At 40.5% G+C, this 26,257-nt stretch overlaps 1 protein-coding gene across 2 annotated transcripts in view; it reads right to left on the bottom strand.

Annotated features, from left to right (window-relative positions):
• LOC5505864 (intermembrane lipid transfer protein VPS13A-like) overlaps nt 1-26,257 on the bottom strand; it is a 78,333-nt gene that overhangs the window by 50,706 nt on the left and 1,370 nt on the right. Inside the window, exons 3-46 of one of the 2 annotated variants that reach the window (XM_048731024.1) lie at nt 24,447-24,489; nt 24,029-24,124; nt 23,320-23,430; nt 22,477-22,553; nt 22,349-22,387; nt 21,871-21,930; nt 21,739-21,798; nt 20,752-20,832; nt 20,445-20,511; nt 20,296-20,369; nt 19,637-19,797; nt 18,913-18,999; nt 18,666-18,750; nt 18,507-18,569; nt 17,953-18,067; nt 16,793-16,890; nt 16,364-16,431; nt 16,211-16,294; nt 15,488-15,582; nt 14,995-15,104; nt 14,271-14,329; nt 13,775-13,859; nt 13,567-13,634; nt 12,936-13,017; nt 12,740-12,827; nt 12,302-12,419; nt 12,151-12,223; nt 11,657-11,722; nt 11,327-11,487; nt 10,760-10,838; nt 10,081-10,311; nt 8,787-8,932; nt 7,270-7,466; nt 6,705-6,756; nt 6,038-6,128; nt 5,620-5,748; nt 4,392-4,472; nt 3,889-4,121; nt 3,079-3,226; nt 2,753-2,834; nt 2,152-2,205; nt 1,745-1,866; nt 1,148-1,317; nt 234-322 (exon numbers count right to left, since the gene is read on the bottom strand). In XM_048731024.1, the coding sequence (XP_048586981.1) occupies nt 234-322; nt 1,148-1,317; nt 1,745-1,866; nt 2,152-2,205; nt 2,753-2,834; nt 3,079-3,226; nt 3,889-4,121; nt 4,392-4,472; nt 5,620-5,748; nt 6,038-6,128; nt 6,705-6,756; nt 7,270-7,466; nt 8,787-8,932; nt 10,081-10,311; nt 10,760-10,838; nt 11,327-11,487; nt 11,657-11,722; nt 12,151-12,223; nt 12,302-12,419; nt 12,740-12,827; nt 12,936-13,017; nt 13,567-13,634; nt 13,775-13,859; nt 14,271-14,329; nt 14,995-15,104; nt 15,488-15,582; nt 16,211-16,294; nt 16,364-16,431; nt 16,793-16,890; nt 17,953-18,067; nt 18,507-18,569; nt 18,666-18,750; nt 18,913-18,999; nt 19,637-19,797; nt 20,296-20,369; nt 20,445-20,511; nt 20,752-20,832; nt 21,739-21,798; nt 21,871-21,930; nt 22,349-22,387; nt 22,477-22,553; nt 23,320-23,430; nt 24,029-24,124; nt 24,447-24,489 (4,378 nt within the window). Of the gene's footprint in view, nt 1-233; nt 323-1,147; nt 1,318-1,744; nt 1,867-2,151; nt 2,206-2,752; nt 2,835-3,078; nt 3,227-3,888; nt 4,122-4,391; nt 4,473-5,619; nt 5,749-6,037; nt 6,129-6,704; nt 6,757-7,269; nt 7,467-8,786; nt 8,933-10,080; nt 10,312-10,759; nt 10,839-11,326; nt 11,488-11,656; nt 11,723-12,150; nt 12,224-12,301; nt 12,420-12,739; nt 12,828-12,935; nt 13,018-13,566; nt 13,635-13,774; nt 13,860-14,270; nt 14,330-14,994; nt 15,105-15,487; nt 15,583-16,210; nt 16,295-16,363; nt 16,432-16,792; nt 16,891-17,389; nt 17,508-17,952; nt 18,068-18,506; nt 18,570-18,665; nt 18,751-18,912; nt 19,000-19,636; nt 19,798-20,295; nt 20,370-20,444; nt 20,512-20,751; nt 20,833-21,738; nt 21,799-21,870; nt 21,931-22,348; nt 22,388-22,476; nt 22,554-23,319; nt 23,431-24,028; nt 24,125-24,446; nt 24,490-26,257 lie in introns of those variants that run through there. The other variant, XM_048731025.1, reaches the window with a different exon arrangement.

Genomic DNA, 26,257 nt, shown 5'->3' with positions numbered 1-26,257 from the left:
AGGCCACCCCCTGGCTACGCCCCTGCTTTTCCAACTTCATGTATTTACTTTCTTGAAATACTAGTATTGATGATGATCTAATCACTTGCCGATGCAGATCAGCCTGAACTCCAACCTGAACTGCAGACTAGTCTAACTAAAAGTGTGAAGTCTAAAGTTTTTCTCGTGTAGGTAATATTACCACAAGTAGTCAAGCTGTGTAAGAAGGTTAGATGGAACATCTCAATACTTACTCTGTTTGCTGAGGCTCGCTGATTGGTCGAATTTCACGTCCACCATGTTGGCGGCCTTACCCTCTGCTCCAATAAAGCGGTCCATCATTCTGCAGATAAATAAGTTAAAGGAGTCACATCACCTTAACATCATGCATTGCATTTTGTACAGCTTGAAAGATAAAGGAATGTAGATGGGGTTAAAGGGGACACGTGGGCCATGTGTTACTCATTAACGCGCCATTAGAGGAGAGACGTAAGCTCACATGAAGTATCCCACATGACCTTTGATGGTTTACTGGGCCATACGCAAATTACACTGTAATATCACACCCTTAGCTTGCCCTAAAACAGTATTTGTGAGACAGATACGCAACTGATGAACAATGGGAACTATCTTGTTACGCCCATTTTACATCCTCAATGTTCTCATTTCCTAGCGCAGGGGAATAATGGAGGCTATCCTGTGACACCCATTTTACGTCCTCAATGTTCTCATTTCCTAGCGCAGGGGAATAATGGAGGCTATCCTGTGACACCCATTTTACGTCCTCAATGTTCTCATGTCCTAGTGCAGGGGAGATAATGGGGACTACCTTGTGACACCCATTGTTAAATCGAGTCTTATGTCCTAGTGGATGTGGCAGGGGGAGTTATGGGGGGCTCCCTTGTGACGCCCACCTTGCTCTAGGGTCTCATGTCCTAGTGCATGGGAAAGGGAGGGGATAATGGGGACTACCTTGTGACGCCAATTGTTATTTCGGGTCTCATGTCCTAGTGTATGGGGGGGGGGGGATAAGGAGGCTACCTTGTGACGCCCATCTTGCTCTCGGGTCTCATGTCCTAGTGCATGGGGGAGGGGGTTTGATGGGGACTAACTTGTTGAGCCTGTTACGGGTCTCATGTTCTAGTGCAGGGGAGATAATGGGGACTACCTTGTGACGCCCATCTTGCTCTCGGGTCTCATGTCATCCAGGATACAGCTTTGTAGTGACACGGCTGCCGTGAGGGACATGTCGGACTTCATGTTACCGCTCGCACTAAGAGCAACAATGGAGAACTGGCCAAGACAGCAGGCGGGATCTCTAGTGACAGCTACGTCTTTCTGTGGGTTTAACGAGGAGGAGGTTGATAAAGAAACCTCGAAATACCACCCAAAATATCCCAAATTTGATCATTGGGACCATCTGCCAATAATAGTCTGCTTGCTGGCGGTACTCAGTTTTAATATTGCGGAAAACCCTCTCCGTTCGGTGATCGGGCGCCATCTTGTATTTTAAGCCGCGTGGTTCCCGGGGGTTTGCGCTCGCCCCCAGTAACGACGCCGCTTAAATACAAGATGGCGCCCGATCACCGAACGGAGAGGGTTTTCCGCAATAAAAACACCGAGTACCGCCTGCAAGCAGGCTAGCCGATAGTTGCAGGATGATTTCCACTCTACGACTGGAGTTGTAGAGGTGTCGCGGGCAAGTAGCATACGACTAAATGGTACTGTCTAAATCAGCCTTATGACAATGTATATAACTTCATACCAGTTCTGTTGACTCCTTCCAGTACAAGACAGCGGACACGCTCTCGATCTTAAAGTCAAACTTGACCGTGTCATACACTTCAGTAGCAGGAGTACTCGATGGGACGACCGCCACACTGCCATCTGACCACATAAATTAAAACAGTAAATATGTATCAGGGGATAACCGCTGAAAACAAACAGTTTAACAACTATATACAAAGGCCGTAGACGGTATCGCAGCCTTATAAAAGAATATAAGGCGATAATAAACATCTCTTACTGTAGAAAAAACATGCACAATAGTTCAGGAAAAATAGGGTCTAACACTTTCTTAAGAACAGATAAAAATGAAACAGAAAGAAAAGCATTTAGAAGGCTAAGGAACATCAAAATTCAACAAAAGATTGTCCCAAAAGCATAACTTACCGCCAACTTCCGGGACGATCGCCCCTTCACCTGAACTTTCGACAGATGGCTCGTCTACAATAATATAAGCACTTAAATCACAGCAGTACAGTCTGCCCTGAAGAAGTCTTATTAAAGACAAAAGTTCCAGTTTTTGGTGTATTGTATCCATTGTTCTGGTACGAGATCGCGACAGTTTGGGCTTTTTAAATCACAGCAGTACAGTCTGCCCTGAAGAAGTCTTATTAAAGACAAAAATTCCAGTTTTTGGTGTATTGTATCCATTGTTTTAGTACGAGTTCGCGACAGTTTTGGCCTGTTAAATCACAGCAGGATATGTATAACATTCTAGTACATAGTGAGTCATGTTATTCTATACAACAAACAAGGGATTCAAGGTACTGTCGAAGATGAGTGTATTAGTCGATTTACGAATAAGATTACTTATTTTACAATTAGAAAGTTTAAGTCGAATATTATTCGAATATTGATTTTAAGCCAAGAGAGGTTTGAAAACGACTTGATAATAAAGCCATAACTTTACCAGTCAAGGCAGTTTTATCTCGACAATGCCATTGTGGTAAAATAACTAAAAAAAGCGCTTGACTTGAGAGAGGCATACCTTGGATGTCACTCTGCCCTTCGCCGAGATTCTGAAAGATAACCGCCAGAATAGTGGAGAGATCCAGCTCACCCGTACACATCTGGTAAAAAAACGAAAACAAATAACGATTAGCATTAAGTCAACGGCGTTGGTTAAAGGAATGAAATGGAGCATTTTACATATAACCTGTGAGATTGCTAATTATGAGTAATAAAAATTTCAAAGGCGTTATCACAAGGTCTCGAAGTCAGCGTGGGACAACATCACAATCAGCCCTTACAAGTAGCACAAATCATTGAATGAGTAGTAGTTGGTTAGACAGTCTGTTGAAGTGAGTTGATCACCTTCACAGCACACAGTTCCCCAGTGACGTCAATTCCTGGAATCTTGTGGTACCAGGCGGAGAGGCTGCGTGCCAGGTAGATGGTGAGGTTGAGTGGCTCCAGGATGACAGAAGATGCAACGATCTGGTCTCCTTCTCCGATCAGCGCCCTTGAAATACAAGTGTGGAACACAATGTCAGCAACGTAAAGGGAAGAAAATAAGGTTGGCACGAGTCTTGAAGAAAATACGTTCTGAAAGTGAGACATTACAGTGGTTTGAGTCAAAAAGAGGTGGGTTCTTTAAAAAGGCTCAGCGATCTCCAGTGGGTACAATACACAGTTGCCAACTCACATTTCTCGCAAGCAAGATAAAGTCTGTTGAATAGATCTGGAAATCATTATTATGTAACAGTTTTTTTAAAACAGCCTTTGTTAGCCGCCTTTTTGTCATCCTAGCAAAGTGCCAAGTTTGAAAAAGCATCCATTACCATCGACTGATTTGGGGAAGCCAATGCGATGCTTTCGATTGAATTTGGCAGATAGACTATCAAACTTTGTTTTTAGATGATTATTTCAAGAGTTTACCAAATGTGCCTTACGATATTAAATGTAAAAAACGTGGCTGACAAGGATTTTTATGGTCAACCTTTTCACTGGCTTTTGGAGAGTTCATATACCTGCAGACATGCTATAAATCAACACAAAGGTTGAAAAAGTATGTTGTACGCCTCTGTAACATAGAGTAGTTGTGTTGATATTTCGAGCAATAGCCCTTCGTCGGCCGTAGGTTTTCTACAGCTTATCTGTAGTCATTCTAGTTATACTTTATACCTGGAGAGTTTCACAGAGGACAGCTCCACCACCATGTTATCAACTATTACTGCATCAGAGCCGTCGGGTTTGGTCGCAGGGCTGTGAAGCTTGAAGGAATTCGAGACAACAAGCTGACCTAGATCAGCCACCAGTGCATCACGGGAATGGGAGTTGACAGGGATAATGATGAAAGGAGCCTGGATCGAAACCGTCAGTTTAATTCGCGCAGCCTGGGACTGAATATCTTGAATCTGTGGGAGCGACATAACATCATAAGTCCTCCAACCAAGGAAACGCACAACTGTGATATATTAATAACAAATAAAACATTCTCACATCTTTTCCCGTATATCCTAGCCTTTGCATATAACTAACTAATAAGCTATGTGTAGAGTCATTTAAATTATGTGATAAATGTTTAAGTGTAATTCCAAAAAATAATAGAATATGTATAAACAAACCATTTTATATTAACGATTTTTATATTAATGATTACTTTTACACCTATGACGGAACATTACCTTTTCCGCAGCTTTTTCAGTAGCGCTCTTTCTTGCGTATTCCATTGCTTCCTTCGCTTTTTGAAAGTTGTCTAAAAACGCCTATAAGACCCAGAATCATTTATTTAATCAGTACAATTTAGTTTAAAATACAAAAACTGAAAAAGAGTACATATCTAAAGGAGTTTGGAAGACTCCCCTGTAAGGTCCATACTCTGCCCTCTAAGGCAACCACTCACCAGTAGCTACAATACAAAAACTGAAAAAGGGTACATATCTAAAGGAATTTGGAAGACTCCCCTGTAAGGTCCATACTCTGCCCTCTAAGGCAACCACTCACCAGTAGCTACAATACAAAAACTGAAAAAGGGTACATATCTTAAGGAGTTTGGAAGACTCCCCTGTAAGGTCCATACTCTGCCCTCTAAGGAAACCACTCACCAGTAGCTACAATACAAAAACTGAAAAAGGGTACATATCTAAAGGAGTTTGGAAGACTCCCCTGTAAGGTCCATACTCTGCCCTCTAAGGCAACCACTCACCATTAGCTACAATACAAAAACTGAAAAAGGGTACATATCTAAAGGAGTTTGGAAGACCCCCCTGTAAGGTCCATACTCTGCCCTCTAAGGAAACCACTCACCAGTAGCTACAATACAAAAACTGAAAAAGGGTACATATTTAAAGGAGTTTGGAAGACCCCCCTGTAAGGTCCATACTCTGCCCTCTAAGGAAACCACTCACCAGTAGCTACAATACAAAAACTGAAAAAGAGTACATATCTAAAGGAGTTTGGAAGACCCCCCTGTAAGGTCCATACTCTGCCCTCTAAGGAAACCACTCACCAGTAGCTACAATACAAAAACTGAAAAAGGGTACATATCTTAAGGAGTTTGGAAGACCCCCCTGTAAGGTCCATACTCTGCCCTCTAAGGCAACCACTCACCATTAGCTACAATACAAAAACTGAAAAAGGGTACATATCTTAAGGAGTTTGGAAGACCCCCCTGTAAGGTCCATACTCTGCCCTCTAAGGAAACCACTCACCAGTAGCTACAATACAAAAACTGAAAAAGGGTACATATCTTAAGGAGTTTGGAAGACTCCCCTGTAAGGTCCATACTCTGCCCTCTAAGGAAACCACTCACCAGTAGCTACAATACAAAAACTGAAAAAGGGTACATATCTTAAGGAGTTTGGAATACCAACCATTAAGGCACATACTCTACCATCTAAGGCAACCACTCACCAGTAGCTCCATAACAATCTTGTTGAGGAAGATGACCCGAATGCAACCGATGCTCATCTCAAAGCTAGTGTCCACCGCGTCCATATTAGTGAAGTTACCACCTGCCATGGCATCGTTATACACGACAATCTACAAAACGAAGTGTGGTGGAGAATTTAAAAGGTTTGGACAACCTCTTAAAGAAAATTTCTGTAGTAACCTCTTTTTAATTTGATTAATTCTGGGATGATAGCTAGACAGAGCTTGTACGGTAGAACAAAACGTATGCCGCAGTCACTCGTTCTCTTTTGAAACAACCATTCTCACCTGTATTCCTGTATATCCTAACAGCCGCAATGATTTTACGCAATGATTTTACACCCCTGATTTCCGGTGCATGTATCACGCATAGGAGGAATAAGTGCTGTGCAAAACTCACCTGGACACTGAACACCTCCTGGTTGACGATGGAGACGATGTTGGGATAGAGCACGTCTGGTTTGGCATCAACCACCGACAAGTCCGTCATTCTATAAAAGAATCACAAGCATTTTAATCAATAACCAACAAACACAGCCAGGTATTGATAACTTAGACACTAGTTTATCGCCAACAAGGTGAATATCTAGCTTTAATCGAGTAATAATGAATAGGTGGCGGTGATGGTGATGATAGATGGTGATTGTGATGATGGTGATAGTGATGATGATGGTGGTGATGGTGGTGATGATGGTGATGGTGATGATGATGATGATGATGATGATGATGATGATGATGATGATGGTGATGGTGATGGTGATGGTGATGGTGATGGTGATGGTGATGGTGATGGTGATGGTGATGGTGATGGTGATGGTGATGGTGATGGTGATGGTGATGGTGATGGTGATGGTGATGGTGATGGTGATGGTGATGGTGATGGTGATGGTGATGGTGATGGTGATGGTGATGGTGATGGTGATGGTGATGGTGATGATGATGATGATGATGATGATGATGATGATGATGATGATGATGATGGTGATGGTGATGGTGACGGTGATTGTGATGGTGGTGATGGTGATGATGGTGATGAGGATAAAAAATTGACAGTTTCTATCACTCACTTTGCATCAATGCTCGTCCTATCTTCCATTACTGAAATGTGAGACGACAGACCTAAAACAAAGGACACGGGTTCCAATGAGTAACGCGCAACGAAAATAAAAAACCCCATAACACAGAGGCAATTGGATATAGTGAAAATTTTTTTTATCAAATTAGGCCTGTGATATTTATGTGAGATATCTTACTTAAAAACTGATTTCCTTTGTGTCAAGTTCCGTGTAACGAGTTTTCAGCTCCGTCATTCGAATTTTAAAATCTTAACAAAATGATTTTCACGTTTGTTTTAATTGATTAACACTGCAATGGCTTGTAAAAAATGAAACGAGGTATGTAAGTGTCTGGTAGCGCTGGTAATAGACACGTGACACCAATGAAGAGGCAGGAGCCTCGAAACGTCTGTAATATCTATCCTTTTTAATGCTATTCAAATCTATAATCATACTAATTCAATGTCTGCCAATCGTGCCATCGCCAGTGCAAGCTAATAGAATAAATGTTACCATATAGCAACCATTAACATTAAACACCCTGACCAATAGACTTTTGATACGAATAATAGCTCACCTCCCACCAAGACACGGACGAGGTCGCCCTTGACCGACGTCACAACTAAGGAGATCCCTCCGAGCTTGGCTTTGAGGTCCACGTTGATATCCTCTGTTTCACGCGGACGTTTCTTAAACACTGGAGCATGTGTTATTTTCTTGATTTCAGTTTTGACTTCCTTGGATTTGTCTTTGATCGACTGTTGGTTTTCTTCTCTGCGAGACAAAGACGAAAAAACGTCAATCACTCACAGACAATTACAGCGTTCAGTACCCAAACCTTTTTATTTCATTTTACTTATATTGTTTTTTATTCATTTGTCGTGGGACTAGTAGGCGAATCGCTTAGTGCTCTCTGTCCTTCATTTTTCTGTTTTGACATTTCACAGTCCAAAGGACAATCTTAACATTTTTCGCACACTAGGGTCTAAAACCTCTCTTGGGCTGCCTTTGGAAACTGTCATGTGGAAAAGAATGTCATACAGAATTCTCCCGCATCCCACCTGAATCCCCCCGTTAGCACTGCCCCCCATCTTCCCCTAAACACATCCCCCAGATCCCCCCTCCTCCCCTAAACACATCCCCCAGATCCCCCCTCCTCCCCTAAACACATCCCCCAGATCCCCCTCCTCCCCTAAACACATCCCCCAGATCCCCCCTCCTCCCCTAAACACATACCCCAGATCCCCCCTCCTCCCCTAAACACATCCCCCAGATCCCCCTCCTCCCCTAAACACTCCCCCTAGATCCCCCTCCTCCCCTAAACACTCCCCCTAGATCCCCCTTCCTCCCCTAAACACTTCCCCTAGATTCCCCCTCCTCCCCTAAACACTCCCCCTAGATCCCCCTCCTCCCCTAAACACATCCCCAAGATCCCCCATCTTCCCCTAAACACTTCCCCTAGATTCCTCCTCCTCTCCTAAACACATCCCCTAGATCCCCCACCCCTAAACACTCCGCTAGACTCCCCATAAACACCCATCATAGAAAACTTCGGAACACGCTTACATGGTAGGGACTATGTTGGACGCCACGTCTGCTGGATGACCTTGAACAAGGCCTCCCTTAAACACTTCCCCTAGATTCCCCCTCCTCCCCTAAACACTCCCCCTAGATTCCCCCTCCTCCCCTAAACACCTCCCCTAGATCCCCCTTCCTCCCCTAAACACTTCCCCTAGATTCCCCCTCCTCCCCTAAACACTCCCCCTAGATCCCCCTCCTCCCCTAAACACATCCCCAAGATCCCCCATCTTCCCCTAAACACTTCCCCTAGATTCCCCCTCCTCTCCTAAACACATCCCCTAGATCCCCCACCCATAAACACTCCGCTAGACTCCCCATAAACACCCCTCATAGAAAACTTCGGAACACGCTTACATGGTAGGGACTATGTTGGACGCCACGTCTGCTGGATGACCTTGAACAAGGCTTCCCTTAAACACTTCCCCTAGATCCCCCCCCCCCCTAAACACATCCACTAGATCCCCCCTAAACACATCCCCTAGATCCCCCACTTCCTAAACATTCCACGCTTACATGGTAGGGACCATGCTGGATGCCACGTCCATGACCTTGAGCAGGGCCTCCTGGTGCAGCAGCACCTGCAACGACGTGAACTCGACCGCGATCGCAAGCTTGGTTCTCTTGAACATCGTGTCAAACTCTGGCGAGGTTCGTTCCGCCTGAAAGAAAATCACATATGATATTCTAAACCCGCGAGGAACACTATTTTAAACGACAGACATAGAAAATGCTAGTTCTGTGAAATGTCAAAATTCAAAATGTAAATGTCAAGTAAGATCTGTGAAAGTCTTACCATACCTCGCTGAGTTTTGTTTGTATTGTTGAATGCTTGGTCAAGTAAGATCTGTGGAAGTCTTACCATACCTCACTGACTTTTGTTTGTATTGTTGAATGCTTGGTGGATCAAGTAAGATTATGTGAAAGTCTTACCATACCTCACTGAGTTTTGTTTGTATTGTTGAATGCTTGGTCAAGTAAGATCTGTGGAAGTCTTTCCATACCTCACTGAGTTTTGTTTGTATTGTTGAATGCTTGGTGGATCACGTACGATTATGTGGAAGTCTTACCATACCTCACTGAGTTTTGTTTGTATTGTTGAATGCTTGGTGGATCAAGTAAGATTATGTGAAAGTCTTACCATACCTCACTGAGTTTTGTTTGTATTGTTGAATGTTTGGTGGATCAAGTAAGATCTGTGAAAGTCTTACCATACCTCGCTAAGTTGATAGTTTCTCGGTAACTAAACCCTAAAGATCGCCCATGCACGGAGAAGTTTGAGGCATTACATGAAGAAGCAGCAAAAGTTGGTTTGAAACTCAACAACATCAAAACCAAGGAAATGAGAGTAGCAACCCCGAAGAATGGCGGAGCCATTATGCGTAAAGATCAACCATTACAGCGGGTAGAAAGTTTAACTTATCTTGGTAGTATCGTCAACACTACTGGAGGCTCTTATGAGGACGTAGAGGCAAGATGCAGAAAAGCACAGGCGGTTTTCTATTTGGAGGACAAAGTATATATCCCTACATGCAAAACTAAGAATCTTCGACTCAAATGTGGAATCTGTCCTTCTTTAAAACGGAGTGGAAACGTGGCGGCTAACCTCTATTATCATCAAGTTACAGTCCTTTGTTAATCGAAGACTCCGCTGCACCCTTGGAATATTCTGGCCGAACAAAATCTCAAATGAAGTTCTGTGGCGTTGCATTGACAAGAAAGGATCGAAGTTGTTATCCGGAAAAGAAAGTGGCGTTGGATTGGACACACCTTCAGAGGTTCTTTAAACGAAAGAGAGTTTTCCACATACCTTGACGACCTCAACCGAAAGTAATTCAGCTCCGCGTGGCGTCTGTATGATGTACAACGGTCCGGCGTCCGTCCCGCAAGTCATCTCCTGTAGGGCTAAAGCCCCGATAGACGCCTTAAGCCGTAGGTCGTGCTCATGCAGCGTCAAGGCGGTGCCGAGATGCTCCAGGCTGAGCAACAGACAGGGCGTCTCTTCACCAGACGCACTTACAGTCCCCACGTTTACTTGCACCTAGAGCAGAGGAAATCACAATGGGCCATCAAACTCAACCTTAAAATTCAGGTAGACAACTCTGTGTCACAAGCCGTACTTCATTCTCGGTACAACAAGTTAGCTTGAGGACCCCGCCTCACAAATGTAGCTGTTATTGTGGACGCTAGGCATCGTCGTCCTCGTCCTCGTCCCCGTCCTTGTCCTCGTCATGGTCATCGTCATCATCATCACCATGATCCTCATCAATATAACTAGTATTATTTTCAACTCTTCTCTTAATGTACTGCGTGGATGTATAGTACACCTTTATAATAAGCACTCTGGATAAGATACAATTTCGAATGCCTATCGGACGTATTACCAAACAAATTGTAAGTTTAGCCCTGTAAAGGGGCCATTAAAATATTTTGCTCTTTATCAGAGGCTCAAAGGGAGGAAGCTTTTAACTTGATACACGAGTCCTCACCTGTTCGATCTCAAATGTGAGGGCAACGATGACTTGTTTGGCCATCTCAGCTTTCGTAACAACCTCCTTCTTTGGCGTCCTAGAGGAGATAAGCTCAATTCTAGTAATCAACATCATCACAAACAACAGCATCAACAACAAGAACAGCGAAAAGAGCAGCAACAATATCAACAACAACTTTAACTACAAGATCATCAATAAAAGCAACAATATCAACAACATCATCATCAACAACAACAACTATATCAACCACGACATCAACTCACTATCAACAACGACAATCAATAACAAAATAACATCAATAAAAACGACTTCACTATCAACATCATCAACAACAATAACTTCAACAGCCGCAGCAGCAACAGTTTTGGCAAACAGAGTATATGATATTCCATCGCAAGCTCAGTGATTACAATGATTACAAACAAAGGGTTTGTGTTCGCGGAGATTAGCTTTTTAGCAAGTGTATAACACTTATACAAATATACTTAAACTTACCTTACCCACAAATCCTAAAACTGCTATTTACTAAGAGAGGTGCTGAAATTATCAAACTACCAAACTTACACAGGGGACCCATTGGGGGTGCTGAACTCCTCGTCGTCATCATCATCATCATCATCATCATCATCTTTGTTCCCTGGACTTGTTTCCAGCGCACCTGCGATTTTTGCACTTTTTGGTACTTTCTCGAACGCAACGAAACGGCGATCGTCCTTAAATGTATCCTAGAGGGAAGATATAAATAAATAAGCAATAACAACATGTCTGAAAAACAAAGGCAAAGTCCAAACGGTGTTTGGAAAGGCATCTTGGGATTGTTTTCTCGAATACGTCATAAGGATCACCCTAGATCACCTCACCTTAGCCCTAATGCAAACATCTAAGGATACATACCTCTAGTTTTCCATCTGGCTTATCTTGTGATGTGTCACCACCAGGTACGGGAATACTAAGGGCAAGCTACAAGCAACGGAGATTCATGGGATGAGAGGTCTGCATTCTTTCATGGGGAAATGATATGAGCGGTGAATTTTTGTTTAAGCTCTGGAACGCCAAAATGGTTCAAATCAATACATTTACCCCTCCCTCTGCTTTCACCACAAATGTGAAACATTTGATGTATGACACTACGGCTCTACCACACACACAAGGGGATAAAATGCATGAAAGCCTTTCTCAGAGCTGTACGGCGAAAAGTGAGTGCATCAGTTATCTGCATTTCTCCTCCATACAGCTCTACTCCCTGTACATACCCCTCCATACAAGGCAGGGAATGTAGGGATTAAAGGCATTAAAGCCTTTCTAAGAACGGTACGCGGAAAGGTGCGCGCAAAAAGTAGAAGTAGACGGCCATAAGAACATGCCAATAAGCGCGACACACATCCCACCTGTACAGCGAGATCGAGTTTCTTATCAGTGATATGAACATCGATAGAGTGTAGGCTTCCAGCAAGCTTGATCCTACAACAAACGGAAAGGTCATTCTAACTTCAGAGGTGACTAAATACCGATTGACGAAGGCAACTAAAAGAATCTTACTGTGCAAGTCGAACGTCATCTGGGTTAAGCGCCTTCTGTAGCTTGAGGTCGATGGATATCGGGTTCACGATGTGAAGTTTTGACTGAGTCTGCTGACGAGCGGCGTTCCAGTCGTCACCTGATATCACATGACAAATGAATAGGCCGTAGGCACTAAATTTAAGAGAGTATAAAGTTGATCGGAGTAAGCGAAGCCGCAGGCATTGAATTAAAGAGGGCATTTTGTTGATCAGTATAAGCGAAGTCGTGCGCACGAATTAAAGATTCTTTGTTTATTAGGATAAGCAAAGCCGTAGGAACTGAATCGGGGGCCTCTTGCTGATCAAGATAAGCGAAGCCTAAGGCATTGAATCAAAGGGCAAGAACCAAATTATGGTAATTTCATAGCATTTCCACATGTTCCACAATATCGTTAAGAAGTATCTCATTTCCTCTTACCTTCTTTGGCCAAAAGAACCTGCAGCTGCTCAAGACGAATATCAAACTTGTCATAACACTTAGACTCTAGCTCAGCCATGCTCAGATTCTACGGACAAACAAGACGGGAATGAGACTCGCACGTGTGAACTTTTCTCCTTGACTTCTATTCTCTTAGTCAAAGATGGCAGAAGCAGTGAATCTCTTTTCAATGTACCTTAGTGGTGATGACTCTTTCTTGATCAGGATCGCTCTTGATCTTAAGGTGACCCAGGTCTAACACAAGAACGCTCTTTGACCTTCAACATAATATTGAATCAAGATTAACCAGAGCTAAGTATTGGGTCGCGATCTTTATGTTGGCTGTGCTACAATGTTTGAGCTCTGCCTGGTCTCATCACCTCATGCCAGACCCCGTGTATCCACCATAGCTGCTAAGATCTTTTAAATGGGCAGCGTCATGGTACTGCGCAGGTCAGGAGTCAGTGTTAATTGTAGGCTTTTAATTGTCTACAAACAATTACACTTCAAGCTACCAATGCCTTGTTAAAATAATATGGAATATTTTATTGAAAACTATGTTTATTGACAGTTTGTGTCATTTCCTTTGAATTTCAGTTTCCCACATGAACCAAAGGCTCAAAGTCAATATTCGAATTTGACTGAAACTCATTATATGTACCCTGTACATACCCCTCCATACAGCCCTTCTCCCTGTACATACCCCTCTATACAGCCCTTCTCCCTGTACATACCCCTCCATACAGCCCTTCTCCCTGTACATACCCCTCCATACAGCCCTTCTCCCTGTACATACCCCTCTATACAGCCCTTATCCCTATACATACCCCTGCATACAGCCTTTCTCAGGGATTAGTATGTAGGGTGACATCACGTCCAGGTTGATATCTGTCACCTGGAAAAGTCAAACAACGCCATAAGATGCCTCAGAATGGACGCTTTTTGATTTGATTTTAAGTACTGTAAGAATTTTTTTAGTTGATTTTGAGTACTTTGAGAAATCATATTTAGAAATACAACCCAGAAAGTCAATACCTTATGGTGCTCCACGGCATATGCCAGACTTGCTTTAGAAGCTGTCTTCAAGGCCTCGAGCCCAGACATGGCAGCTGCCGATAACCTGTCGAAAAACGGTTGCCAATTATAATGTCTTGTTCAGAAATAGCTTTTTCCATTAGTTCGGTTATCATGATCGCGAAATATAAAAGTCTGGTTCAGACGTTACGCTTTCCATCTAGTCTAGTCATCACGATCGCGGAATATGAATGTCTGGTTCAGACGTCACGTTTTCCACCTAGTCTAAATATCACGATCGCGAAATATGAATGTCTTGTTCAGACGTCACACTTTCGATCTAGTCCATTCATCACGATCAAGATAAAAGACTGGTTCAATCACGGCGCTTTCCATCTAGTCCAGTCATCAAGGTCGCAAAATATAAAAGTCTGGTTCAGACGTAACGCTTTCCATCTAGTACAATTATCTCTATTATGAATTACTCATATCACAATGATATCAGGATTTAACTTACTCTTGCAGGTGGACGTCCTGTGGTGGCTGGAAGAACTTCATGACTTCGTCGATAGTGTTCTGAAAACGAAAAAAAATGTATCAATAATGATAACGCAAAACACCAATATTATCGTGTTCTTGAACAAGAGTAATGAAAACAACGATAAAGGTCGTACGGCATTCGATAGCTGGTCAGCATTAAAAAGGCTTATTAAAATGAGTCAAACTTTTCAGGCTACTCTTTCTGTACTTTTTACGAGTTTTTGTCAGTGGCAAAAATCTAGACAGTTCAAGATGGTTCTCAAAGAACATACATATTGTTCCTGGTGATGACTGTGACGGCTGCTTACAATAAAATTATCTATAGGGATGGAAGGTGGACAATTGGATATCTGCAAGGCTTCTGCAGAGGCTTCTAACTCTCCATCAGTGTCATGTTGCCACTAGCCAGGTGCCACTCATCTACATCTCTTTTCCCATTCATTCTTAGCGCTCTTAACAAATCTATAATAATACTACTTCGCTCTGGACGTTAGCCCTAGTAGAAGAAGACATAGAAAAAGCCTGACTTAAAGAAATTCCAACTTGTACGAATTCGAACACCAAACACTTGAACGAATTTAAACACCCAATGCTCTTCCAGAGTCTATGAGCAAGAATAGGATCTAATACAGCTGTTGGTAAGCATTACTTTGTGTTATACTAGGAATGGGTGATGGGGGTAGCTGTAGGATCAGACATACCGCGTCATAAACGATCTTAAGGGGCCTTGAAGTCACTTCCACGCGCTGGTCACACTTCTCGTCAAGAGGGTTCGTCTCGAAAGCAGCGTGAAACAGCGCCATGTGACCCTCTGAAAATAAAGGTTTGAGCCCTGACCGTGAGCTTAACCACGATCGATCAAAATTGGCTTCTATTTTAACTCGTATCCAAACAGAAGTAGGAGAAATGAGTACTGCAGTACAACAGTACAACAATCCCGACTCTGCAACACTTTACCAACTCAACATCAATAAAAAGCTTGCTTTTTTTGATAAGTGATCTGTCAATCCGACCGTATATCAGGTGTTTTTCTTTTCAGCCGATGGAAAAGCGTCGAATTCATGATTAGAATTTCCGTTCCCACCAAAGCTAGGAAGAATACTTTTAATTTAAAAAAAAAATGCTGTAAAATAATGCATTAAGTCACAGGCGGCAAAATGATATGTACGTTGGTTACAGTTGTATGATTCTTACTCTCTTTCTCTTGTTGGGAGGTGACCATCAAGGGCAAGTGGCCCCCTTCTCCTGGCGACCCATACATCTTCATCTTGTCGACCTTGGCCGTTACCCTGCGTCAAAGAGGTGAGTTTAAATAGCGTGATATTTTCCAAAGTACCAGAAAGAATAGACTTGTTCCACGTCACTCTCTCAGAGTCCCAAAGTGTCGCAAAGAAACCCAAAGCGAGCAAGACAGAGACTTGGCGAAAGTCTACATAAGAAGTGTCTGACGGGTTCCACTTAACTCCACTACTGAACGTACAGGGAAATGAAGCAACATAGGGTAGAAGAGCTATGTTGTACACTTCTGTAGAGCAGTTGCACTGACGTTTCCAGCGTTAGCACTTTGCTGGAAGCTCCCTGTCTTACTACTTCTACGTAGACCATCTACAGCTTTCCCGTTATCCTCCTATTCATACCATACCACACGTACTAGGCAGCCTACCCTTTCCAGAACACCAATTACTTCTTTAGCGCCCATACTACTATCCCTAAGCAACTGACCTGTCTTGCATAATCATTTTGGCATTCTGTTCGATAGAATGTTTTAGCACGAGACGACAAGGCAACGTAATAAAAATAGGGGTACATCTGCACATGCTGGTCTCAATGAGTTGTCCACGTTATGTTTTAGTTACAAGACAGTCAACTCACTTGGGGGTACAGGCTTCTTGGGAGACAGTATAACAATCAATTTACCTGATGGCCTGGGCTGATGGACGTTGGGCAAGGTCAGCATACAAGTCTTTGATGCTGAATTTCACGATTTCTTTCGGCTTGCCGCTAAGAAGAAAGACGACACGTTAAACAGCGATGAAGCAATTGAGAGAAGGTCTGCAATGGGCAGCTTACCTTCCACAATCATCCCTAAGTTGAACACCAATCTGCTTCAAGTGAACAATGACTTTATTTTCCACGTACTACAGGATAGAATTGAAAGAGACCGTTAGATATAATAATTAACATTGTCAGAAGTAATAGAAGTATTTCAAACAAGAAACAGGAAGGATAATGGCCAGTTTACTGCCGGACGATTACGCAACAGTCTACAATTATTTTTAATGGAAAACAAGAAAATATTTCAATATTGTAAAAGCAAAGTGTCTATTAGATTTTTTTGGGGGAAAGGGGGGATGTGACTGATAATTTAGAGCGGACGGCGCAGATTATTTTGTCTCTTGTCAGTTGAGGTTTCCGTCGGCCCTCTGAAAGTAAACTGGTGCGATGCCACTTTAAGTAAAAATCAAGATAAGACAAAGTACTAAGTTTATTGTTTCTCACCTCTTTCGGGAATGATGTGATGACCTCATTTTCACTGTATCCAATGGCGGCGTACAGCTTGGCAAGCTCTTCTTTCTTCTGTTCCTCAGTGAGGATTTCTATAGGGCAATCACGAAGGTTAGCTCGCGAGGGAGCGTTCTATGAAAGTCTGGTTATCGAATGTTACCGTTAACAGAAAAACTCATGATATCTCAATGCTTCTTCATTATAACTCAGACCACTTAGTCTATCTCTTTTCCTTCAGTACACAATGTAAGATGCCCTCTTGCCGAAGGCCAATGTCTCAATAAAAAGTCATTTTTAAGTTAAGATGACCCTTAGATAGCAAATAATGTTAATGTAAGACATGCGGTAAATAACAACAAAAAGCTACAGGTAATATTTTGTCCCTTGACATTGAAGCCCTTCCAAGTAGCCCTCACTGTACATAAAATACGTCAAACACAAACATACTTTGAATACTGGATTTAAGCAATCGACATAAAGCGGCTTTTATATTTTATAACGGGTACAGTTACGTGACATAAAGGTTGCATTTAGGTGTATTTAAGTGCGACAGTTATTATCAGAGATTTAAGAGTTTAGAGATATACTTACTTCCGTCCATGAGTTTGCGAAGAAAAGAGAATTTAGAAAGTTTATTAGAAGAAGAGGATTTTGAAGAGGATTTCTTATGAGACTTCGAAGATGGTTTCTTAGATTCCAGAGTAGATTCCAGAGCAGATTCTAAGAAAGATGTAATGATAGTGATTTATACTTCTTTACATCATTTTTAAATGGGTATACCTCACTTAGCCTTAGTTTACCTCGCCTCACCATGACTTTTTTTTACCTTACATATAAAATAGAATACCATAAGTTTCATCTGTTATGTTGACACCAAAATTGAGATTATTGGAATTTATTTTCTACGCAACCTTACACAAGGTATTGTTTTAAAGTTACTAGAGACTACATTTTATAATGGGTATTGCCCTTTGTTATTCTATCGTTTGCCAAAACCTGTAATCCAGGATTATCCTGCTGGTTAGGATAATTTTTAAAATTATTTATTAGAAAAACATTTTGTTATTTAATATGAATACTTGTTGTATTGCAAAGGTCAAAATTACACACAGATGGGTTCTTCTCTTTTCACCATTTTACTAAAATTACATTACCTGGTTCATCTTTCTGTTTTTTGGCCTTCTTTTTGCTGCCAAACCATCCAGAGAACATACCGCCTTCCTCCTTCTCTGCCTCTTTCCTTTTCTTTTTACGCAGAGCAGCCGCTTCCTGTAAGGAAATACATTGGAGATCCACTTATGACAGACAGCTTTTAACCCATGTACACAAAGAGGCGTCAAAGAACCAGCATTATGTTAAATATATATATTTTTTTCAATTATTATAAATACAACATGTGGGCCTACAACAGCAACAACAAAAACACTAGATATAGAAGGCCTAAAAGCTCTTACACAATATCAATATTAACACAACATCAACAACAACATCATGTAGACAATAACAACAAAAGCAGCGATGTTATTATCACCACATCCATATCAACCCAATCATATATAGCTCAACGAATAACCGTCATCAGCAGTATTGCCATGACCATTATTATCACAGAGAACAGTATTTCTGTTGTTGTTGCTGATGTTGTTGTTGTTCTGGTTGTTCTTGTTGTTGTTGATATTGCTGTTATTGTTGATGCGTTTTCACTTACCTCATATTCTGCTTGCTGGCGACATATCGTAATATTCAGGACGTCCAAATTTTCTTCAAGATTCTGCCAAGAGTGTGTAATTTTAAGTAACAATCCCCAAACTAAGAATTGCCTCTATTTTACCAAAGAATAAGGAGGTTTTCGTTAATTATGCATTACCTCGATGTTCTTCAGTTGTTCTTTTGAAAGTTTTTCATTCAGGAGCTTCTTCTTATACAGCATCTTGTACTCTCGACACGTGGTTCTATGGGAAGACAGACTTTCAGTGATACAGCATATCATCATAGTAAGGATAATTTGAAAAAAAATATTTACATCTGTTACAATAAGCTGATCTGCTGTTTAATTCTCCCCATCCCATTCTTAACCAACATTTTGAAGCAGTTAGGAGAATAACTACCCTTACCTGTGCCTCTTGATGTGTTTCCACGACCAGTTTCTGCTTCTTCTCTTGACGTCTTCTTCTAGTACACAGTCCATCGCATAGTGCCACCTGGGAATTTGAGGAAAATCCAACAATCTTGTGGTGGTTACGTAAAACGATATTGACGGCTAGAAAGACAGAGCAACAGGAAAATCACTATAATAAAAACTAGTTACCATAATAATATTTATGAAAAAGAAATGAGCTTTTTTAGAAAAAATTGAAAGCCAAGAAAGCGGCATTGTCACCAATTTCCGGTGGGCCAAAGAAAACCTAAACCAACATGAGACAAAAGAATCTATTAGAATCCACGCTATTTAACAGGCCAACCGCTCTAAATTACCAATGACATCCTCAAAGAAACTTCCAATAGACACACAGCTTTTACAATTTTTAAATATTTTTCGCGTTTTCCGTTAAAAATCATCGGAGATTGTTACGTAATCGACCGAAGTGAACTGGTTACATTGCCGATTTAAGGATCGTTGATTAATCACACCTTTGCTATATACTCTAAAATAACCATCTACGAATAAAGTATGATACTTTTTTTAAGATATTTCATATAAAAAGAATTTCTCAGTTTTTCGCATGGTTAAGCCGATAAAATGTGTGCTTTGTATGAGTCAGTGATGTCCTAGAGCGTACAACGGCAACGTGATTGGTCTTCTCTAATAAAATCATACAAACTACAAGAAACGCATACCATTTGGATGGACTCTTCATAAGCTGCACAACAGGCTTGTACTTTCTAAAGGGCACGTTCCTCGCCATGTAATCGAAGGATTCCAGTAACATCATCAGGTCATGAAACTGGGTCTTGCTCAACACAAGGAAGATCTCTTCCAGCACAAGGCTGAGGTATACCTGGAAAAGGCAGCACCAGAGAATTAAAGCACATACAGTATTAACAAAGTTTTGAACGCTTTACATATAGAAGTATAGAGGGAAGACAGACAAAACATAATTCGAAGGATTCCAAAGCTTCGGACTTTACTTGCAATCCTTCCTCAGGGAGACTACATTTAAAATCCTGTTTCGCCTTTACCGGGGATCATTACCGTTTCATCAGAGGACAGAGGCGCCATATGCTAACAAACTAGGCCAACATTAATAAATCTAAATATCAAAATAATATCAGGGTAGGGAATTAGCTGCCGTGATATTTACGATATTGCTGAACATTGAAATGTGCCAGAAGAATGATAACAAATAGTTAATAATGTCTTGGATTTTGGTGTCGGAAGCAACAGGAGCTCATCTAATTATATACCGTCAATTGGTTTCTGTCGTTGACCATGAAGGACTAGGCACATAAGCAGGCACTAACAATTCCTGTTTCCTAACCATGGGTATTCTACTAACCTTGGGATTACTGAGGTCAGATCCGGCCTTTGTATCAAGCTTGACTTTGCTGGTGGCAGAAATTGGCGGCAAGACTAAAATGACACAAGTTGTAGTGCCATAAATCACGATTGAGCTATCCATATAATAAAGCCCAATGCAATGCTTACCATACTTGAACCCTTCGGGTTTTGAGAAGCCTTTCATTGTTCGTGCAATTCCTTCTTTGGCGATAGTCTGTATGCAAAATTAGACAAACCACCAAGTTCAAGTACATAAATTCTTTGTTTCGTTTCTAATTTTCTTCTGCTTGTGACGATATATATAAATTCTTTGTTGTCATAGACAGCAAAATGCCTCATCGAACACAGGCGTCGACAATGTGATCAGCTTTGTGTTTGAACTGCTCTGTCTATTACAAAAAGATGTTTAGAACACGTTTGAACTAGTGAGCCATGTCCTGTTGAGCTTTCTTACCGGCCACTCCTCCTTGGTAGGCAGCTTGCCAATGTCATCACCAGTGTTCCAGTACATAGAGAGACTGTTCAGCTCCATCAGCTACAACAACCCAAACAGTACATTACCTTACACATGCCAACAACAACATACCAACGTACATTGGATCACACTCACATCACTTTAAACATGCCAACGTATATTGGATCACACTAACATCACTTTAAACATGCCAACGTACATTGGACCACATTGGATCACACTAACATCACCTTATACATGCCAACGTATATTAGATCACACTAACATCACTTTAGACATGCCAACGTACATTGGACCACATTGGATCACACTAACATCACCTTAGACATGCCAACGTACATTAGGTCACACTAACATCACTTTAAACATGCCAACGTAAATTGGACCACATTGGATCACACTAACATCACCTTATACATGCCAACGTACATTAGGTCACACTAACATCACTTTAAACATGCCAACGTACATTGGACCACATTGGAACACACTAACATCACCTTAAACATGCAACGTACATTAGATCACACTAACATCACCTTACATGAGCAATAGATAACACTAACATCACCCTAAACATGCCAACGTACATTGGATCACACTAACATCACCTTAAAAATGCCAACGTACATTGGATCACACTAACACCACCTTACACATGCCAATGTGCATTGGATTTCACTAGCAACACCTTAAACATGCCAACGTACATTGGATGACACTAACATCACCTTAAACATGCCAACGTGCATTGGACCAAACAAACATCACTTTAAACATGCCAATGTACATTGGATCACACTAGCACCACCTTATACATTCCAACATGCATAAGATCACCTTGAAACATGTCATACATGCCAATGTACATCAGAAAAGCCACCTTACGTCAACGCGTTCAAGAAAACCCTAACATCACCTTAAACATGCCAACGTGCATTAGATCACACATCAATGTAGCAATACCTTATGCACAATCTTGACAGAGGTTCCAACAATACTTGGTATCCAGTTCTCATCTGTTGACTACAGAACCAAACAAGACGATTATTTTACTTTTTGAGCGATCCTTAAACACTGAAAGGGATGAATTCTTACCTGTGCGGATAGATTCTCCAGGGTGATGCCAAGGGAGAAAGGAGCATCTGGATGTGTGACCTGTATGGTTCAAAAGATTTAAATTAGTAGAACAAGATACTGTAGCCTTATGAATGGTTCTGTTGGGGAGGGGTTACATATGAGTCCAGAAGGTGTATGATGCAGTAGTCGTTATCCTTTTAAGTTGTGAAGGAATGTAATCATTGGAGCAACCATTCAGGTTCATTAGTAATGACAGTATAGCGCTTTGTTCAGCTGCTAGGGGTTGAGACAGGATCCCTAATGGATGATCCATAACAGAAAGAAGTACGAGTTAGAAAGAAGTTGGTTTTGAAATGCAACAAGTGTACATGCTTTAGAGAAATTAACTGTGTTCTGTGGATAAAACTCGTAAGATCATTGGTTCTATAAGAAAATGTATACCAGCCCGAAAATTAAATGTTTTAATAAGAAGTAGTGATTCAATAGTGATGCTCACCGTATCTTCATATCGCACGTGGATGTTGGATATATAGATCTAAAACAAAAGTAATTACACTTTTATCAGTGACTTCCTACTGTATAATAATCACATAAGGTACTCCTTATAATTTTTGCATAACTGACCTGTAGATTCTTGACAACCTGCATGGCAAGTTTCTCAACAAAACTATCCTTGTCTTCCTTGCTTTCCTTGTCAGAGACTAAAGGAATGTATATAATTTAATAGCCCATCAAAAATATTAAAGATCTCGTAGTTACAAAATAGCGGTCAAAATGATTAGAACTCATAGTTACCCAATAGCCCATCACGATTATTAGAATTCATAGTAAACCCAAGGGAACCCTCACAAAAAGTTGGGTTCTGGGTTTGATTTCTGATTTCAACGTGAGTTAGTTGGTTCTCGCCTCCTTGAGCATTTTTCTCTGGGTTCTCTGATTTGCCTAACTCCACAGAAACCAACAATTTGGATGTAAGATGTGTCCCGTAGACAGACATGAGTCATATAAAGGCAGCTTGAGGCGCCTCCCTATGCCTTTGATTCAACCATGTCGTATCTGTGCCGTTGTTGTTTCATACTAGCTAGATGATCAGGTTGACAAATTTGTGTATCTCTTTAAAATAACCTATCAAAATGATTACAACTCATAGATTAAGTGGAGCTTCTCATTTTGAAAAGCTTAAAAAAATTATCATTATTATACAAATTGACCAAAGCAACCACCATCTAGGTTTATTTAATAACTAGTGATGTTTGAGATTAACATAATCTTTTACATGTTTTCATCTTGCATCAAAAGGATGGAAACAGATTGAAAAATGTAGGTTTTGGTACAGGTTCACCTTTCTGCTTCTTAGACTATACCAAAGATCCAAGGTCAGGATTTTACCACATTTTTTAACATTTTTTTTCAATTTTCAGAGAACATTTGCTAGCCCTAGAATAAAGACCTTCCCAGGTTTCTTACCAGCCTTCTTCTTTTCCTCTTCCAATTTCCTCGCTAGCTCAATGGCTTCCAGCTGCCTTTTCTTTTTCTCCTGTTGGGCTTTCTCCTCCTTCTCAGCATTGTAGTGAATCCCTAGTGAACACAATAACCTTTTAAATCACATAACAACATTAATACAAAAACTTACACACATATTTTACATTATGTTATCAAATATAAGTTTTTCATTCTATATTATACATACTTTTAATACTGTTCATTCAATACACCCTTAATAAAATTTACCACCATTACCAGCTTATCATTTGCTTGTTTGTTTTTTAGATGTTTTCTATTTTTATTAAAATATTGAAATTTGCAATCATAATACCTTCACTCCATCCTTTGGTAGAGAATAAATAAAAAATAATAAAGCAAAATCAGTATTTTATAATCAACTTGTCCCAAGCAACTCTAAATGTAGTATAATAAAGGATACAAAATATATGAAAAGGAATAGCTTTTTATCATCAACTTGTATCAAACTTTTAGGGAATCACAGGTGACTCAGTTTCAATTCCAGGTCCCTGTTTCCCTGTTTCTCTACCCTGAATTTGAAATATGGGCCATTCTTAATGTGTATTAAGATTAAAATGATGTGAAGTGTTTAAAACATGGTTGATATTGTACATATATACTGTACATAAATAACTTGATATAAATAATTTATTTTTGTCTACAAAAAGAATACCTGTGTTAGGCCTGACAAGAAGATACAGCCCATCTATTTGTGCGACTACTGGCTCAGAGTACAGGTTCTTCCAGGGTATCTTAAGCACAAGCTTGCCTGCAGAAATAATTCCAATAATGCAAAGTGCACACTAGCAACATAACAACATAACGACATGGGCGTGCGCACTATGTTTAGCCCGACATAATGACATGGACATAATGACACAAAAGAAAAAACATGTTTTTTTCTCTTATGTTGTTATGTCCATGTCGTTATGTCAAAGATAAGAGTGCGCGTGCCCATGTCGTTATGTCGATATGTCGCTAGTATGCACTAGGCATAAGAGATTGTTATTATTAATAATACTCAAGGTTACAGTTGAGCATGCAAGGATAAAGTATTTCTTTTTTTCTTCTTCTGACACCCCACACCTTACCTAAGTGACCTCTGAGGACCTTGACGGGGAGATCCAAGTCATCCTGGGGAGAGAAGATGACCCTATTTTACACATCAAGACTATAAGCGGAGCCAGCACGGCCAAAGGCTGCAAACAGAGCTCCATAGGTATAGAAATATGGTATATGGCACGGGTACCCTGTGGTGTCACTCGCCAACCGGCCACACAACTCCAAGGCCCCACACGGCCCTGAAATGGTGACTAAATACAAGCACGGAGTAAGGGAAAAAGTTCTTGTTGATTATGCGATTATTTTTTGCCTCAAATTTTGTGACTTAAGGATAAAGTCAACTAGAGGAGATCTACTAACATTCATTCACGCCAAGATTTATGTGAGGATATGTCTGGTTTTAGCTAGTAAATTTAAGTAACAGTTCACAACCACAAGAGCAACAAAAAAAATACACTGCAAGGTGAGTTTTGGACAACTCCTTTTTGTTTGTCCTTTTTGTTTGCTTTGAGAATGCAAGTACTTAACTTAGTAATCAAATTATTTGAGCATAACACCTCCTTTTGTTTTGACATTCTTCGTTCTAACTATATTCTTGATTGTGTTGAGATACTTTTCATAAGGCTAACCAATATCATTTGTCATATACTGCTAAAGAAGACCGTTCTTGTCTTTATATCCTGTGCCCTTAGTCCTAAGAAGATACATATCCTTAGAAGATACAGCAACTTTTTCAACTTACAGTACAAGAAAAATATTTCTTACTGAAAAAAAAAAAAATTTAACCCCTATTGTCTATATGTATTGTTTTATTGTCTGCATCTTGCATCTCGTGTGTTGTTGTTTTTAAATAGTTGTGGAACATTAGTTAGATTATAGATGGCTTGATGAAAAGATTGTTTTGAAAATATAAATATAAATAAAGAATAATTGAACTAACTGGGGTCCAAGATGAATGCTAAAGACTGGAAGACATGAGAATTGAAAACCATGTATTGAAGATAAAAGTAGGGAGTTCCTATTCACTATTCATTTGATACCCCCACACCCATGGTCCCAGGACAAGGGTGGGGGATTAGACTTTAACCGTAAACAACTGTAATAAAAGCCTGTTTCCAATTTAAGAGTCAAAAACAGTCAATACAACCCTTCTTGACATATTCTAGTTAAAATGTGGTATTAAGCCCCACATTAACCCTGACTTCCCCGGACCATAAGGGAGGGGGCTCAAATGATTAGGGCATAACTATGCAATTCAGCAGTTAAATTATATAAATTAAAACTAACTTTTGCTTTTTAAATAATAAATCTGTAAAGAAAACAGTTTTCTATCAACCTAAAGATAATAAGAAAGGGGATATTTTAGGAAAGTACTGAATATAATTATCACATTATTGTTATATTTTCTTATCAAACATTTATAAAGAGCCATATTTCTTCCTTTTCCTTCTCCCTGTTGACTATTTTTATGCAATTGATGCTCTTTGCTATTTCCCCTCTACACCAAAAATAAATTAATGAATAGATTTGATTTTTAAATTAGAAATTTGAAGCTTGTAGGAAAATGGTTTTGATTAAAAAAAATATTCATATGGAACTTCTATGAAGGGACATAAGAATTTACTATTAGACTCTTGACAACTTCGACAGCCATAATTGTGTTTGTTAACTTTGATGTACTGCATAATTTTTATTATTAAATAAGGCATGGATCCTTTTGGTTGGTCCAACGAATAAATCTCAGAAAAGAGCAGGATCCTAGATCCCCCAAAACTACCTCAATTAGTCAACACAAAAGGTGTTCAATGCTGGCTCCACTTTAAGGCAGTGTCTAAATCTA

Source organism: Nematostella vectensis, chromosome 8, assembly GCF_932526225.1.
Source record: "Nematostella vectensis chromosome 8, jaNemVect1.1, whole genome shotgun sequence".
Classification (NCBI taxonomy): domain Eukaryota; kingdom Metazoa; phylum Cnidaria; class Anthozoa; order Actiniaria; family Edwardsiidae; genus Nematostella; species Nematostella vectensis.
The sequence above is the reverse complement of the archived record's forward strand: the minus strand, read 5'-3'. Positions and strand labels throughout refer to the sequence as shown.